General features: G+C 48.2%; 1 protein-coding gene across 5 annotated transcripts in view; it reads left to right on the top strand.

Annotated features, from left to right (window-relative positions):
- The first annotated feature begins 5,940 nt into the window (after positions 1 to 5,940).
- Positions 5,941 to 18,727, top strand: part of FNDC1 (fibronectin type III domain containing 1) — a 116,260-nt gene continuing 103,473 nt past the window's right edge. For all 5 annotated transcript variants that reach the window (XR_006060675.2, XM_027972627.2, XM_015097509.3 and 2 more), the window contains exon 1: positions 5,941 to 6,249. Coding sequence is in view for 4 of the 5 variants with exons in the window: in XM_027972627.2 (XP_027828428.2) it covers positions 6,138 to 6,249 (112 nt within the window). In the remaining variant the exon portion in view is untranslated. The remainder of the gene's footprint in view (positions 6,250 to 18,727) is intronic.

Below are 18,727 nucleotides of genomic sequence, written 5' to 3' on the forward strand. Positions count from 1 at the left end.
GGTAACCGTTCAGACATGGATATGAGGTGGGGTCAGGCAAAGGCAAGTGGAAGGTGGCCAGATATGTGTTTTCTTAGCACATGGCCTGGGCCAACTTCTGAAACTGCCAACTTCAACTTGAAGACCATACTTTTTGAGCCCTTGTTTCACCCCAATTTATTAACACCTCCCCACAACCGGGCTCCTTCAATCACACAGAATTAGAGCGGATGCACCCGATGTCTGCCTATGGAATGCACACACAGGGTTTAAGGCATTGGGGAGAAAAGAAAGTAAGGTAAGGGTACAGAGAGGCAGGGCTCTCCTGGGGGCTCAGACAGTAAAGAATCCGCCTGCAATGTGGGAGACCTGGGTTCAACCCCTGGATCGGGAAGATCCCCTGGAGGAGGGCATAGCAACCCACTCCAGTATTCTTGCCTGGAGAATCCCATGGACAGAGGAGCCTGGCAGGGTACAGTCCATGGGGTCACAAAGGGTCGAACATGACTGAGCGAATAAGCACAGCACAGAGGCAACACTGAGAACAACTCCTGTGAGCTTCGTGGTCTAAGATCACGGATTGTAACTTGTCTCTGGCCTGGAGCATAAGCTCTTTGAGGCAAGGGCTGCCCGAGTCTCAGCCACATTTGTATCCCCAGACCCTAACACGTCACTCGACACAAAAATATCTGTTCAATAAAAGTCCTATAAAGGAATACACATCGAAGAACTGATGCTTATGAACTGTGGTGCTAGAGAAGACTCTTGAGAGTCCCTTGGACTGCAAGGAGATCCAACCAGTCAATCCTAAAGGAAATCAACCCTGAATAGTCATTGGAAGGACTGAGGCTGCAGCTGAAGCTCCAATACTTCGGCCACTTGACACTAAGAGCCGACTAACTGGAAAAGACCGTGATGCTGGTGAAGACTGATGGCACAAGGAGAAGGGGGTGGCAGAGGATGAGATGGTTGGATGGCATCACCAGCTCAATGGACATGAATCTGAGCAAACTCTGGGAGACAGTGAAGGACAGGGGAGCCTGGTGTGCTGCAGTCCATGGGGTCCCAAAGAGTTGGACACGTCTTAGTGACTGAACAACAACGACAGCAAAAGAATACATTAATGAACTATTTCCCTCAATATAGCCCAAGCCCTAAGCCCATTGACAAGAGATAGAGGACAGAATGGGAATATCTAGTTGCTTCCATTGTAGTAGGTGTGACTTGCAACCCCATGATATAGGTCTGTTGGCTTGTCTATCATGCCAATAGAAACATTCTCAATTAGAATATTTAACAGTTTCTATGCTAGGCCAGATATCTGATGTCTTAATCCTTAATGTTTCATGAAGTTCTGGGATATCTGTACGAAGGAGAACTTGCATAGACACTGCCTGGCAGGGGGAACAAGTCAGAAATTCTGTGCAGAGGAAGCGAGCTTCAGGCATTGATGGATTCACAACATCGTATTTAAGGAGCACCTTCCAAACCCCGGAAGATGGATGACGTAGTATTCAGGTCTTGGTACATGCTGGCTCAGAAGGATCACTCACCTTTTGCACGACAAGGAGGTGTGTCTGATAAATGTAGTGGACATGGGGCAGGCAAATGTATTTTTATTTGCACTCTCTGCCTGCTGAGAATCTGGTCCTGACTGGTCCTGATGAGAATCTGATGGATGTCATGGAGATGCCACAGTGATGCCTTGATGCCACGGCAAAGATGTTCACTTGGGGTTAGATGCGTGGGCTGGACTCTCGCCATCATGGGTCACTAGTCGGGTGGACAAGACACACGCCCTCTCAGGGCCTCGATTTTCTCTCTGTAAAATCGGAGTTGTGCCTCTGAGGTTATTGTGGGATGTGGAACAAAATGGTCACTGCTCCAGAAAACTGGGGAAAGCATTATTTTACTTTGCTTTTCTCCTTCCCCTTTTCCTCTTTGTTTGTGGAAACCAAGAGGCTGATATTTTCCTCCAGGTCTGTTGTGCCTGAATGAATGCTGTCCCCGCATCACCCCAGGTAGGCATGAGTACGCCTTTGCCTTCATTCTATTCCTGTATCGAGTCTTTTAAACATCGTGTGCACGTCGCCATTGTGTAATGGGTATTGTACAATGTCACAGTGAAGATACACACTCAAATGTATGGCTTAAAAAGGAACAAAAGAGCCACGAGCCAACCGAAGCCAGAACAAGATTTGATGTCGGATGACAGTCTGAGACACATGCTGTCAACACCTTCCTGGAGTTGGCCCTGGATGGCATTTGAACTTGGTTTCTATTTCTCCACACGAAACAGAAGAGCATTTTAATCTACTTTGCTGCATAAGAATGCCATGACAATGTGTATGGAGAGAGCTGAACTCTTTGAATGCATGGTTATTTAAAAAACTAACTAGAACCAGAGATAGTGTGTGTGGACACAGACTGATTTGCATAACTAGGCATGAACCATAGAAATAACTTGGAGGCAGGCTAGTAAGGGATCATAATTAAATAGCTGATGATCTGCTTAGCCCAGGAGTGACATCGCTTTGTTTTGCTTTGATAAACAAAATAGAGCAACAACTAGGAGCTTAAGAAATTATGTGAAAAAATAATAAAGTCCTTCAGGACAATTGCAACAATAAAATGAACAAAGAAATGAACAGAAGGAAGGACACTTCAGACAGCTTATAGTTTTGAGATGATCACATTCAGGATAGGTGACCATGGGTTTTAGGTCAGGTGTTTTGAGGTCTTTTAAAAGGTTTTAAGGAGATCAAACCAGTCAACCTAAAGGAAATCAACCCTGAAGATTCACTGGAAGGACTGATGCTGAGGCTTCAAAACTTTGGCCACCTTATGTGAAGAGCCGACTCACTGGAAAAGACCCTGATGCTGAGAAAGATTGAGGGCAGGAAGAGAAGGGGGCAACAGAGGATAAGGTGGTTGGATGGCATCACCAACTCCATGGACGTGAATGTGAGCAAACTCCGAGAGATAGTGAAGGACAAGAAAGCCTGGTGTGCTGCAGTTCATGGGGTTGCAAAGAGTCAGACACAACTTAGCGAAAGAACAAAAGGCTTGAGAAAGCTTTGAAGTTTCTTTTATGATTAAACACACTCTCAAGTTTGTAATCGAAGCAGGATTCAGACTCATAAAAGTTAGTTATTTCATTTACTATTGAACAGTCCATGGCCAGTTGTTCTGATCTAAAATGGAAAGTTGTCATCAAAATGGAAAGTTGGAGGTGATTTTGCATCAGACTTTACTCTGAAATGTCCCCAGAAGAAAGTGACTCAAATAAACTGGGGAGACAGGTGAATGCATGTGTATTTCATGAGGAAGGAAGGAGGAAGGAAGAGAGGAAGAAAACTACCCTTTGGTGAGCCTTCCCTGTGAGCTTCTACTTCTCCTGGTTTTAATCATTTTATTAAAACCAAATCCAAAAGTGAAATCCTGAAATAACAAAACATCCTAGTGGAGAATTAATGACTAGGGTAAGACCAGTATGACTTTGGCTATTACCAGTTCTCTTTTTTTTCTCTATTCCCTCTCATCCAGTTAGTCAGAAAATCATCCGACCTGTATCTTCAAGCTGTTCCCAGAGTCTCACTGGTTCTCATCCCCTTCATGGTTGTCCTTTCGGTCCAAGCACCATCTTTCCTCACCTGGATCATCAGAGCCTCCTTACTGGTCTTTCTGCTTCTATGTAAATCTTGTAGTCACTCTTATGATGAGAATTCTCCAGTGCACCACTTCCCAGAATAAAAGCCCAAGCCCTTACTGTAGCCTGCCACACCCTTACTATGATGCTCTTTATCTTTTAAAACTCATCTCCTGCTAACTTGTAATCACTGCTGTTTTTAGTGTTTTAGAACTGCAGTGCCTGGAGCAGTGTCAGGCATGAAGAAGATACACAATAAATATTGATTGAATGAACAAAATGAGTGGCAACTGATCAATCAGCATTTCCTGGAAGTTAGTCTAGTCAAAGCTATGGTTTTTCCAGTAGTCATGTATGGATGTGAGAGTTGGACTATAAAGAAAGCTGAGTGCCAAAGAATTAATGCTTTTGAATTGTGGTGTTGGAGAAGACTCTTGAGAGTCCCTTGGACAGCAAGGAGATCCAACCAGCCAATCCTAAAGGAAAAAAGTCCTGAATATTCATTGGAAGGACTGAGGCTGAAGCTGAAAGTCCAATACTTCGGCCACCTGATGAGAAGAACTGACTCAATGGAAAAGACCCTGATTCGGGGAAAGATTGAAGGCAGGAGGAAAAGGGGATGACAGAGGATGATATGGTTGGATGGCATCACCAACTCAATGGACATGAGTTTGAGTAAACTCCCAGAGTCAGTGAGGACAGGGAAGCCTGGTGTGCTGCGGTTCATGAGTCGGACATGACTGAGTGACTGAACTGAACTGAACTCTGTGCTTGGTACTGTGATGACCTTTTTGGGTGGCAGACAGGATATAAATGTAAATCTTTATTCTCATACTCCTACAAATGGGGGCAGGTACTGGTCAGGACTCATAGGTTATGTGGGATAGACACCCCACTCCAACTTAGCCAAAGGAAACTTTGTCTCCCAGAAGCAATCTTCAGGAAGTGCAGGGCAGAGGTTGGAGCCCAGGACTTGCCTACCTGCGCAATTCTTTCTCCCTAATTGGTTGTCCTCCACGTCTTCATGTTTGAGGAAGGGCATATTTCAGCCTACCTCAGACTTTTTCACCAAGTCCAATGAGAAAAGTCCTGATTTGACTGACCTGGCTTGAGCCACCGGCGATCCTTGGATCAAGTTGGGTGGGAAAGAAGGTGGTTAAGAGGGGAGCTCCACCGGAGCCCCTTGGAGTAGAAGAAGGGGTTACTGTTCCTGAAATAAAAGCAGAGAGGAGGGAGGGCTGCGGAAAACCAAGGCTCCATGAATCGGTGGGGAAAGATTTCAAAACTAGGGAGTAATTAAACATCAAAATGATTGCAAATTACAAGAGCTCTGGGAGCTCACAGACCTTGCGGGATAAAGAAAGAACGAATCCTCACGGGGACCCAGGAAAAAGTTTTCCAGAAAGGCAAACCGTGGGATCCTGCCTTTGCTGGGTGCTCACGGGGGCAAGAGGTACCTGCCAGGGCTTAATGGCTTGGATGCGTTTCCTTTCCGAAAAGAGACGCTTCGTTTCACTTTTTTCATCAGTCTAGAATTCGTCTGACAACCTTTCCCTCTCTGCAGAAGGACACAGGTCTAGGGGCCGTCACAGTGGAGGGCTACCTCGACCTCAGCTTGCGAGCAGCAGCCCCATCAGGATGGCCTCAGGAGGCTGCTGGCGACACGGCGCCTGGGCGCAGAGCGCGGACCGGCGGGCTGCAGGCGTCCGGGTCGCCTCCAGGGGCGCTCCCAGTCCGCTTCCAGGCGGGGAGCTGACCACAGAGAGACAGGTGGAAATCTGGATGGGGAACCCTAAACTGTGTTATCATCGTAGAGATCGGAGTCTTCGAGAATAGGCAAGCGCTCCGCCTTTCTTTGCGCGTTTACAGAACACTTCCTTTGAACCCAGTTCACCGGCTCCGCACAAAACAGCCGGAAGCAGCAGTGTCCAAGGACACGAAACGCCCTCTCTAACGCGGGGTGAGCCGCAGGGGCGACCGCCGCGTGCTGATCGAGGTGAAGGAGCCTGGCCAGGGTCCCCACCGCGGACGCCAGAGGTCTTTATTTAAGGTGACAGAGGGCACACCTAGGCTTGGCGACGACTGGACGTGATGGGCCTTTTCCTGAGCCAGCAAGCCAGAGGAGGTTAGACACCCGGGGCGCCCCCCAATCCTTGCGTTTTCAAACCCGCCCAGCGGTTTTCCGCCTCTCTCAGGCACCCGGAGCCCCGGCCCCGCGCCCCGCCCGCCTCGGGCCGCCACCCCCGCCGCCCTCGCGCCGGCAGGGGGAGCCCGCGCGCGGCTAAAAGGCGCGGCCGGCGGCCGGCGGCCTCAGTGCGGAGCGCGGCGGCCGGGGCGCGGGGCCGGGAGCTCTCGGCGCAGGGCCAGGGGCGCGCGGGCGCGGCGCAGAGCGCTCAGACGCACACCGACGGCGGGGACCCGACGGCAGCCCCTCCGCACTCCCGGACTCTCGCCCAGCGCCCGCCCGCCCGCCGCCCGGCCCAGTCGGCCGCGCACCCCGGGGCTCGCGATGGTCCCCAAGGTCGGGGCGTCCCATCGCGCGCGGCGCCCGCTGCCCTGGGCGGCGCTGCTGCTCCTAGCTGCGCTGCTGCCCGTCGTCTCCCCGGCGGGGGCTGCTCCAGGTACGCGCAGTCCCGCGCTCGGCCGCCGGGCCCTTCGCGCCCCTCTGTCCACTTTCCATGCGCCCCTCGAGCGCCTGTCGCTCCGGGCACCGCCGCCCTCCCTGCTCGGTACTGGCTGCATGTCGGGTCCCTAACCTGTGCGTCCTCATCTCTTGCGAGTCCCGGCGTGGAGGGGCGACTGGGGATGAGGGGGTCCCTGTATTCGGTGCCTCGCGCGCGGGAGCGCAGGGACACGGTTAGCCGCAGGGGACCTCAGCTTCCTCGGTTTCAATTTTGCCGTCGAATGCCCGGAATCGGACATCCCAGGAACATTCAGGCAAAGAAAAGCCTGAAAAATAAAAAAAAAGTGGGGGGCGCGGGAGGAAAAGAAAAGTGACCTTTCGGCGCTGCGGTAGGACTGAGGGCGATGCTTTCCTTCGCCCAGAATTCCCCTCTCCCCCCCGGGGCATCCTCCTTTTCCTCCTGTTCACCTGCCTCGAGGCACGGATGCCTGATGTGTGGTGGACGGTTCCCAGGCAGGCAGGACACGTCCACGAGCGCGCGGGGAGAGCCCTGAGCTGCCTCCGGGCGGTCGGGTACCTCGGTGCCCAAGGAGAAGCCCGGCTCTTAGGGAGCATCTCGGTGGGAATTTGGAGCTGGGAGAGGACTTCTGTCTCGGGAGGAGAGAGGGGAAGCCAGGAGTCGGTTCGGGAGGACCTCACCCTTCCCCTAAGGCCGAGGCTGGGCACGGGGTGGATGCTTTCCTCGGGGTGGATGCTTTCCTCGGGGGCTGAAACGTGAGCAACTGCTTTTCCGAAAATGCCAGCGCGCTGTGTTCACATTTCTCATAGGTTTCCCGCAGAGAGAGAGACAAGGGTTTTCATCTTCAAGCCGTTGGTGGCCTTTGTTTCCACCTCCTGTACAGGCATTTTCACACGACACTGTGTGGATTTTATTTATGTCATCGGTTTGTAGGAATCCAAGAAATGGACATTTTTGTTGATACTATTCACTCCCAGCTGGGTTATAAAAAATTCAGACACGATTCCAAGGAGGGCTACTTGCTTGGTGAGACTATTTCGTGTCTCGATTGCTCTCTTACTACAAGTGAAAGGGGAAAAGGGCCACACTGCTTGGTGACTCTTTTCGGTGGGTACCTCATGTGTGACGCTTGCTTCAGGATTATGCCAAGTGCTGAGATGCCACTTGTTCGTAAAAGGCAGTTCCAGCTGTGGGGTTTTTCCTCTCTGTTAGCTATTTCTAGGAAAGCATTGTCTGAATATTTTTTAATAGTATTTTTATCAATAATAAGACTATTTTAAAACCTTTCAACCCCACCCCCTAACCTACAACCCATGGCTTTTTTTCCCCCCTCTAAATTAAAATTCTCTGAATGTTGAAAGAGTTTTAGTATCAGAAAGCAGACTGAAACTGGAGCCGGTGCCATGCGGGCATTTTACAGCCTTGGACCTGCTAGACTGCTCTGCCACCTGCTTGATGGGTTACGTTTGAGTGGGTCTGAGGTCGGGGTGGCTTGTGATTGCTCCCGGGACCCAGCTGTGTTCTCTCGCCTCCTGCTCTGTAAATCACTGAGCTGTGGAATGTTGGAGCTGGAACGCTTGCTGGCACTTCTCTCTACTGTGTTGACGTGGGATTTGCAAGAAAATGATGACCAGACTAGAAGCAGACAAAGGAGGACAAGCGTATTTTGAAATGCACATCCACTGCCTTTAAATGATAGAAGGAAAGGAACAGACGGAACCTGCTGAGAGCTCCCCTGTGCTGGGGAAGACATCGGGGTCACAGAATGTATTTCATCTGCTTCTCCAGAAGGCTTCCTGTCTGTCTTGCTGTAATAGCTACAGTCACTGCCCCAGACTTGTACTCTGGGTTATAGCAGGGCTGTGGGCACACTGCTTCCTCTCTGGCTCATCTGGCTTAGCAAGCTTCTTGAGTCAGAGCCTCTCCTAGTCCCCAGAACTTTGGGACCAGAATCTCTGTAATGAAATCCCCCAGAGACAGATTCCTAGTGGTGGACCCACCACAGCTCAGAGGAATTTTCTTTAAAGCAGAGATGATTTGCAGGGCATGCTGAAGACCTAAATAAACCCTTCATCTTGATGGTCAATTAAAATGTAAAACGAAATAAGCAAGTGATGCCTTTCACCCCCTCCACCCTCCCTACAATAAAATACAACACAACCATTAAGATTATGATATATATATGACAGTTTCCTAGAAATCATATAAGAACACACACACACACTGTCATGTATTTGTAATGGTTATCTTAGTGTGGTTTGGGGTGATTTATTTTTCTTTAAAGCTTGAAGACTCTTTTAGGGAATCCTCAAGGTCAAAGCGATTTTCAAAGTAATACTAAGATACTATTTGCCTTTTTCCACAGTGTTGGTAACTGTGGAGACGGTACAAAAGTTTAGTGGGAAAACTGGTGGTGCTTTAGGGTGAATCTTGGCATTGGTGCCCTCATGAACTCAGGGTCATTGCATCTTTCAGACATGCTAGTTTCAATGAAGAATGTCCTTGGTGCAAGAGTGAAAGTGAGAGATTTTACCAAATCTCCTCCCTTGTATGCATGCCTTTTTAATATGCTGTGTGGAGAAATGGGAAAGGCATGATTAATACTTCTTCTGACAGCCCATGTTCATCAGTGAAGTGGAAGTGTTAGTTGCTCAGTCATGTCTGACTCTTTTTGAGCCCTCCAGGCTCCTCTGCCCATGGGTTTTCTAGGCAAGAATACTGGAGTGGGTTGCCATTCCCTTCTCCAGGGGATCTTCCTGACCAGGGATCGCACCCATATCTCCTGCACTACAGGCGGATTCTTTACTCTCTGAGCCACCAGGGAAGTTCTTTGGTAATTGTGCAGGAAAGCAGTTGTGATAGTGTGAGGTGTGAACTGAACTAGCTGCTCTTTTTTTATGGAACATCACCTTAAATAATGGGCTGTGAACAAACCCATTATTTTGACTTGGGTCTTTGGCAGACATCTCAAAAAATGAACAAAGGTGGGCTGCTGCTTCTGGTAAAATAACTGCTCATATGTCTTGCCAGTGAGAAAATTTGAGCTGTCAAGTGAAAATTAGAATTTTGCCAAGTCACCGCTAACATCCTAAGCTTGAATGTGTCCCACTATTTTGATAATTTTCTAACAAGATAGCTGGTGATATAAATGATTTTGAAATACTGTGTTATAAAGTGTATCAATGTTTAGATGCTCTGCACAGACAAGGTAAATCCAGGTGACTGATGCACAGTGTTACAAAAACTTGCCTGGGTAAAAGATCCATTGAAATTCAAAATAGCCCAGTGGATTTTCAGTGTAACAAAATGTGAGAAATTCTTTATATGGTTTCAGATTGTACACTGCAGCTAACCTTTAGGGAACTACTACTTGATGAGTTTTGGTGTAGTATCAAAAACTTTCCAAAATTATCCGTAAGGCTATTGAAATACTTTTCCAATATCTGTATGAGGCCTGATGTGTTTGGGGGACTCCAGTGAAAACAATATACTGCAATAGGTTGCAATTGGATAGGAGATCCCACTGTCCTCCAGTAAAGAGATTTGCCAAAATGCCCCAAATGCCATTCTTCTCATTATTTCTTTTTTATTTTGGAAAACAGTTTATTATAAAATCCAGTTGTTATGATGGCTTGTAATGGTTTACTATTGCTATTTCAACATGAATTAATAGGTATGTAGATTAACCTCTTCCAGGATTTAATTTCTAGTAAGTAGACATAAATATAACCTCTGTGAGATCCTCATTAATTTAAGCATAGAAAGGAATCTGAGAACAGGAAGTTTGATGACAACTGGTGTATAGAAAGGAAGTAGGCTCAAATCAAGGTGCGTGGGTGTGTCTCCATGCTGTCGCCCTTCACCTGCCCTGTGACCTCAGGCCAGTTAGTCAGTCCCCATTCAGTTCAGTTCAGTTCAGTTCAGTCGCTCAGTCGGGTCCGACCCTTTGCAACTCCATGAATCGCAGCAGGCCAGGCCTCCCTGTCCATCACCAACTCCCGGAGTTCATGCAGACCCAGTCCCCATTAGACCGAGTAAATGGAAAGAGTCCTTCTGCCCCTAGAAGCCCTCATAGGCTCTCCTGTGGCCCAGGCTCCATGCAGCTCTTAGAGTTTCCCTCCTCCTTCTGTCCTCTGAAAGGAGGGGTGAGCTCCCCCTCTCTTTTTATCTTGTGCATTGCACTCCCTCCCCTCAGATGAAAAACTTTGTTTTTTTTTTTTTGTCAACTGAGCACAGCATTCATTAGTAGTGTTTAGAGGTTGTGATAGAATTGCCGAGCAGTAACTTGTGTCCCTGGAAAGTTATCACCGGTCAGTTCCAGGGTACCATCTTACCAAGACCGTCCCTAGCTCTGTTTAGACCTAAGGGCTCGTTCCCCCAAAACTGGCCTGGTTGGAGATGAGGAGTGGAGGGGTGTATTAGTTTCCTTTTGCTGTTGTAGCAAGTTACCGCAAACGTAGTAGCTTTCAATAACACACATTTGTTATAGTTATGGAGGTTAGAAGTCTGAAATGGGCCTCACTGGGATACAGTCAGGGGTCGTGTTGCTTCTCTGGGCTTGAGGGAGAATCCAGTTCTCCTCACCCTCTCCAGCTTCTAGAGGTGCTGAGATCCTCGGTGGCCTCTCCAGCAATGACCTCACTCTGCCTGCATCCACGAGTCACCTTCTCTGACCTTCATTCTCCCTCTTTTGCTCATAGAGACCCTTGGGATTACATTGGATGGTCCTTAACTTAATCACATGTGCAAAGTTGATTTTGCTGTGTGAGGTCATGCATTCACAGGTTCTGGGGATTTGGATATGCATGTTTTTTGGGGGGGCATTATTCTGCTACTGCATGGAGTGAGAGTGGGAGGAGGTGATTAGATGCAGAGATTTCAGGAAAGTCTCCATGACTTTGTTGATAAGAAGCAGATCCTTTTTATTGGTCCCTTTAGAATTTAGGAGTTTCTTGAGTTACAATAAAACTTCTTATCAGAAGGTTTCATTTCAGTTAGAAAATATGGGGGTCAGTATTTAAATATATGAAGGAAGAGAAAAGAATATATATGTATATGTAATCAGATGTTTAGCCATAGAATATATATGTTAGGATACACCTGAAATTGCAAACTTGGCTGCCTTTGGGGAGGACTGGGTAACTGGGGGGTGGGGATGGATATTTCCTTATTTTAGTAGACAACGTTAGAGCATTTGGAATCAGGGAGATACTGGTTAAACACATGGCAAACATCCTTTTCTCCTTCTAAGATGTTATACTTGTCTTTTCCTTTTTAAAAATTTTTTATTTTTAATATATATTTTTAATTTTCTCTCTCTCTCTCTCTCTCTATGTATATATATGTATTTATCCTTGTCTTAGTTACAAAGAAGATGGATTTAATTTAATTTGGGGGAATTGTGTTACTATTATCATCTTATTAAGGAAAGTTCTCCAGTATGGATCAGATGGTTAAAACTTAGAAATTTTGAATAAGTAAGTTTTGTGGCCCTGAGTAGTAGGTGACGTCATGTGGAAGACATTTTTTTTCCTCCCAGTTTCTTCCCTTTTCGGCTCCCGGCCTGGCGCACGGCAGTGTTTGCGGCCCACGGCCCTTAGAGGGCGCTCCGGGCCTTCCCGCCGCACGGCGCTGCCCGCGGGCCCCTCGCTTTGCGGCCCCAGTGGTTGGGGGGCTTTATAGAACACACGCTCAGTTACCTGCTTTGGTTTTCCCTTAGTGTTTTGCATTTTTTTTTCATTTCTGCTACTCACTGGAGCTTCCTTCAGATATTAACCTAGGAAGGACACATCACTCCTTGTGATGCCTGCAAGTTAGCAATTTTCACCTGACTGCTGGTGAGAAAGAACCAGGGGCCGTGGTTCCAGCAGCTGGAGGATGGGTGAGAACCCTGGACCCCGCGGGGTGGTGCCTGCCTTCTGGGTGCTGGAAGTCATTTTTGAGTGAGCTTTAGTGAAACTGTCTCTCAATATCCATCCCCCTCCATGCTCTGTGGATTCTTTTTGTATTCAGGGACACTGATGCAAATCCTAAGATGGGTTTAATAAGTGCACCGAAATAGTTCAGTTCAGTTCAGTCGCTCAGTCGTGTCGGACTCTTTGCCATCCCATGGACCACAGCACGCCAGGCCTGCCTGTCCATCATCAACTCCCGGAGTTCACTCAGACTCATGTCCATTGAGTCAGTGATGCCATCCAGCCATCTCATCCTCTGTTGCCCCTTCTCCTCCTGCCTTCAGTCTTTCACAGCATCGGGTCTTTTCCAATGAGTCGATTCTTTGCATCAGGTGGCCAAAGTATTGGAATTTCAGCTTCAGCATCAGTCCTTCCAATGAATATTCAGGACTGATTTCCTTTAGGATTGGCTGGTTGGATCTCCTTGCATTCCGAGGGACTCTCAAGAGTCTTCTCCAACACCATAGTTCAAAAGCATCAATTCTTTGGCACTCAGCTTTCTTTATAGTCCAACTCTCACATCCATACATGACTACTGGAAACACCATAGCTTTCACTAGACGGACCTTTGTTGGCAAAGTAATGTCTCTGCTTTTAAAGATGCATTTCAGGGTTAGAAGGTCGTTTTACGTGGCCAGATGGTTGGTCCAAGCCAGCAAACGTGGGTTGCGGATGCACCTGTGTGGCTTGTGGGAAAAGGGTGGACAGCGGGTCCGTGCGCCCCCCATGCCGTGGCTGGAACCAGTTAGCATCATGATAAGCAATCTGAGCAGCTGTGCAACCACAGCTCCTAATTTGAGATGACTCTATGTTTGTTTGCCTGTGCACCACCAACACTCACCATGGCTGGACTTCCCAGGGCTGGGCAGGGCCAAAGAGGCCGGAGAGCTGAGGGGGCACGTGTGGTCTCCTGGGAGCTCAGAGGAACAACCCCAGCCCAGGCCAGGTCAGGTGAGGGCGGCTGGGGCGCATGGGCCCCGTGAGCTGCTGTCTGAACCCGGCCAGGGTGCCTGTTAATACTGACGGGTTCTCTGGGGCAACAGAGGGGAAAGCGGCCAGCACCATCTCCTGAGGGCAGTACCACCTCATCCTCGTAGAGTTTGATACAAATAAAATCCTCTGCTGAGAAGGGTCAGCCTGTCTGCTCTGGCGATGGCCTGGCTGTGTGGTTGTCGCCTGCGGCTCCCTCCTAGCACGTGGAGAGTGGAGGTGAGGCTGTCCCACTGAAGCTGGGGTGAGGGTGGGCGGGTGCAGGGTGGGGGTATAGGGGTGAAGGGGGTGGAGGGGCTTATTGTGCTCCCTGTGGGTCAGTTTAAAGAAAGCGTTATGGGATTGTTGCCCTAGACAAAACTGTCAGGGCTGAATGGGACTGTACCTGGTGTCACCAATGGGTGGTCGATTTAGGGGGTGACTGTCAGTTCAGAGTTTGCGTGTTCATACCCAGTGACTTTCCATCCTTATCTGTCTGTAAGTGCTACTCTTATCTTGTTCGTATGTTCATCTGCATCGTGTTTTAAAGGGAAATAACCTATTATTCTTAATGAATCTTATGAAGTCACATTTTTCTCACAATCTACTTCTTGTTCACTCATACTGTATGATTAAAACAAGCTGTGAGTTTCACCTATATTTCATAAACTCATATCTTACAGGCATCTATGCTTAACGCTTCATTCTGTTTGTTTTCCTTGTGCTTTATGGCAGATTACAATAAGGCTTTGAACGACATTATAGGTGTAAAAGATTCTTTTTTTTTTTTTAATGGTTTTTAGAAGTTTTTATTTTCAGGGAGTTGTAGATTTCCTTTGCAACTGTAAAAAGTGATGCAGAGAGCCAGTGACCGTCCCCTGGTTTCTCCCCCAGGTAACATCTTGCAAGGCCACAGCGCACTGCCCTAGGTGGGCAGCTGACGTTGGTGCCATATGTCAACTCTATCCAGCGTGCACTAGCGTCATGTGCTTTTGTGTGTGTGTGTGTGTGTAATTTCACCAGATATGTAGCCTGTGCGATCACCACAGTCGAGATACGGAACCGTTCCATCAGAAAGACCCCCTCCCACTCCTCTTTGGCAGCCACGCCCACCTCCCTTCTTCCCCCCTTCTTGGCAACCACCAATCCATTCTCCGTCTTTGTAATTTTGCCATTTCAAGAATGTCATATCAGGGACTTTCCTGATAGTCAAGTGATGAAGGCTCCATGTTTCCACTGCAGGGAGTTCCGGAGGGGGTCTAATCTGTGTGCATATTGTGTGGCATGACCCAAAAAATAAAAGGCACATCATATCAATGGACTTGTATTTATAACCTTTTGAGATTGGCAAAAGCCTGTTTTTAAAAAGTATATGTGTTAGCTCTTTCTGCTTGAGATCACAGCAGTTAGTTTGCCCATACTTTCTGTGTGTACTTGGATACTCGGTGAGGAATCTGTTGTGGCAGGGAGGGGCCACGCCCACCCTGGTCCACGCCATCGTACCCGGATTACTGCAGTAACCTTCTCACTGGTTCCCCTGCTCCTGCCCTCTCCCCTTACACTCCGTTTTCAACCCCCAACCCCCAGCACAGTGGTTCTCATGATGCATGAAGTCACATAACCTTCTGTCTCTCTCAGATAGAAAACCAATTCTGAGCAAGTGTTCGAGGCTACACATAATCATCTTCCGCACCAGGCCCTCCCTCACCTTCAGCATCCATCCCCGAGCTTCCTTGCTGGTTCCTTGTGTGCTAGGTACCCCCACAGCCCCAGGGCCTTTGCACTTGCTGTTCCATTGGCCTGAACAACTGTCCATAAACACGTATGGGATATCCCTCATTGTCTTCAGGTTCTTTATGGGATATCATCTCACGAGATCTCACCTGACCATGCCCCACCATTTAACAGTATAATCTTACCCCTATCCTGCACCGCTTCTTATCCCAGCTTTATTTTTCTCCATAACCTCTGTCTCTACCTGAGAGTGTGTGTATTTCACGTGTGTGGTGGTAATTCCCTGTCTTCCTCCTCTGGAACCAAAGCTCCGTGATCATATGAGGTTAGGTCAGTTTTGTTCACTGAAGTCTCCCCATTGCCTGGAATGCTGTCTGGAAATAGGGGGTGCTTAGTGAATATTCACTGAATGATCGGATATGCTTTCTTTGGTAGTAATTACATATGGCATTTTTTGTTTGTTGTTCAGCCGCTCAGTCATGTCCGACTCTGCGACCCCATGGACTGCAGGACATCTGGCTTCCCTGTCCTTCACCATCTCCCGTACTTTGCTCAAACTCATGTCCATTGAGCTGGCGATGCCATCCAACCATCTCATCCTCTGTTGCGCCCTTCTCCTCCTGCCTTCAGTCTTTCCCAGCATCAGGGTCTTTTACATGGTCGGTATACTCATTTACTAGTCCAAATGGCAACCCACTCCAGTACTCTTGCCTGGAAAATCCCATGGACTGAGGAGCCTGGTAGGCTACAGTCCATGGGGTCGCAAAGAGTCGGACACGACTGAGTGACTTCACTTCACTTCACTTCACTTCCAGTGAATATTCAGGATTGATTTCCTTTAGGATAGACTGGTTTGATCTCCTTGCCATCTAAGGGACTCTGAGGAGTCTTCTCTAGCACCACAGTCTGAAAGCACCCGTTCTTCAGTGCTCAGCCTTCTTTATGGTCCAGCTCTCACATCCACACGGCATTCCTGGGAAAACCACGGCTTTGACGCTATGGACCTTTGTCAGCAAAGTGATGTCTCTGCTGTTTAATATGCTGTCCAGGTTGGTCATACTTTTCTTCCAAGGAGCAAGCGTCTTTGAATTCTGTGGCTGCAGTCACCATCTGCAGTGATTTTGGGGCCCAAGAAAATGAAGTCTGTCACTGCTTCTGCCTTTTGTGTGTGTTGACCTGATGCCAGCTCGGTGTGTAGGCTGGTGGGTGTGGGGCGGGTGCGTGCGTCCCTCTCACCTGAACCAGTGGGTTTTGAGGAGTGCTCGCTTGTGTTGGAAGCCCCACCTGTGGTGAGAGTGAAGAACTTTATTTGGTTGTTGTTTAGTCACTAACTGGTGCCCAATTCTTTGCAACCTCATGGACTGCAGCACACCAGGCCTCCCTGTCTTTCACTATCTCCTGGAGCTTGCTCAAACGCATGTCTATTGATTTGGTGATGGCATCCAACCATCTCATCCTCTGTCGTCCCCTTCTCCTCCTGCCTTCAATCATTCCCCTCATCAGGATCTTTTACATGGTAGATACACTCATTTCCTAGGGCTGCCAGGACAAGGGGCCACAATCTGCATGGCCCTTTAAACAACAGAAGTTTATTCTTCCATAGGTCTGGAGACTAGAAGTCTGAAATCTGCAGGGCAAGGTGGTACTCTTTCTGAAGGCTCTAGGGAAGAATCCTTCCTTTCCTTAGCTTCAGGAGATTTCCAGAATCCTTGGTGTTTCCTGGCTTGTGGACGCATCACTCCATTGGTCTCCCTTGTCACGTGGTATTCTCCCTGTGTGTCGTCTTATGAGGATATTGGTCATATGGAATCAAGGCCAACCCTAGTCAAGCATGATTCCATCTTAATGTGATTATATTTGCAAAAACCTGTTTCTAAATCCCATCCACAGGTCCTGGGTGTTAGGACCCAACATATCTTTCTGGAGAATACAGTTCAACCCACGACATGTGGTATGCCTACATACCAACATGATTCCTTTTCAGTAGGTGAAAGAATTCACACAGCCTCCGACACTGGCCTGGAGCTGAGGTGTGGGCAGACACGAGTCACTGTGTTGCACTGTGTGCTGAACTGTGAACCCAGAGCTTCAAACACCCACACACATTCAGTGAGCCGCATTCATAGATCCAGCCTGGCTACAGCCTCCATTCATAAAGTCAGTGATTAAACAGTTAACTCAGGGAAGTCCCCTGAGATGGAAATGGCAACCCACTCCAGTGTTCTTGCCTGGAGAATTCCATGGACAGAGGAGCCTGGTGGGCTACAGTCCATGGGGTCACAAAGAATTGGACACGACTGAGTGACTTTCACTCCCTCACTCAGGTCTCCTATGGACAAGTAACTCTGCTCGGCTCTAAGGCACAGGCTATAAAGACTTATTAAAGGAGCTGGAATTGCTGTAACAATAAATAATGGCATCCAATGTGATCAGTAGCAATATAAGATCATCTGGTACTTTCTAACGACTTACACCTGCCAGAGAGTGTTAAGTTCTGAATGTTTTTACACTGATGTGCCTAGAATTGCAAGATTGACAAGTGAGTGAAGTCACTTAGTTGTGTCAGACTCTTTGCGACCTCATGGACTGTAGCCTACCAGGCTCCTCTGTCCATAGGATTTTCCAGCCAAGGGTACTGTAGTGGGTTGCCATTTCCTTCTCCAGGGGATCTTCCCAACCCAGGTATCAAACCTGGGTATCCCACATTGCCGGCAGATGCTTTACCATCTGAGCCACCAGGGAAGGTTGACAAGGGGAACCACCAAATTTGTCCGAGGACTTGGCCTGGTGGCTGCACTTCGAAGTTGATGCAGTCCGCGTTATTTTCCTGTGTAGTAAATGTTGGGATGTGTGACTGTCTTTTATCTGGGTTGTGTTCCCTAGTGGAGATGTTTAGGTGGCAGCCTGGCTTTCCCAGCGTGTCTGACTCCCTGACACTCTTTGTGTCACGGAAAGCCACCAGGTTATCTTTCTAACCATCCCTCAGCCCTGCTGCTTTTAATACCATTTTCTATGTGCTTCCCTGGTGGCTCAGCTGGTAAAGACTTGGCCTGCAATGTGGGAGACCTGGGTTCGATCCCTGGGTTGGGAAGATCCCCTGGAGAAGGGAAAGGCTATGCATTCCAGTATTCTGGCCTGGAGAATTCCACGGACTGTATAGTCCATGGGGTTGAAAAGAGTTGGACACAACTGAGCGACTTTGACTTCACTTCACTACCCTACCCAACAATTTCTTTTGATTATTTTCTAATAGACTGGGAGGGTCGAAGCATCTTCTTATGTTGAATAACTCTCAGAATCCACAAACGTACCTACGGATATCAACGCAAACCACAGTGAAGGGGAAGAGAAAAGAGGGACAGAGACTATGATGCCCCCTGCCTGAGACCTGGGCCGATCCTGTCTTACAGTTGTCATGACGATGCTTGGACTGTAACACCCAGGAAGGAAGACCTCTGGGAGACGAGACATGGCTAATGTCTGAGCATGTTGTGTGTCTCTCTTTTGTCTCAGAGATCCCATGAGAGGTCTCTGGGGTGAGTTCCACAGGGTCCACTGATGCTCTGAAGTAGTAATGAGTTTTCGTTTCACGGAACAATTCAGGAACATTCTGAGGGATAAAGGGCAGACTGGATGAGAGTTTTAAGAGATTCGGTTCAGTTCAGTCACTCAGTCGTGTCCGACTCTTTGTGACCCCATGGACTGCAGCATGCCAGGCCTCCCTGTCCATTGCCAACTCCCAGAGTTAACTCAAACGCGATGTCCATTGAGTCAGTGATGCCATCCAACCATCTCATCCT

The sequence above is a fragment of the Ovis aries genome, chromosome 8 (genome assembly GCF_016772045.2).
Source record: "Ovis aries strain OAR_USU_Benz2616 breed Rambouillet chromosome 8, ARS-UI_Ramb_v3.0, whole genome shotgun sequence".
Lineage (NCBI taxonomy): Eukaryota > Metazoa > Chordata > Mammalia > Artiodactyla > Bovidae > Ovis > Ovis aries.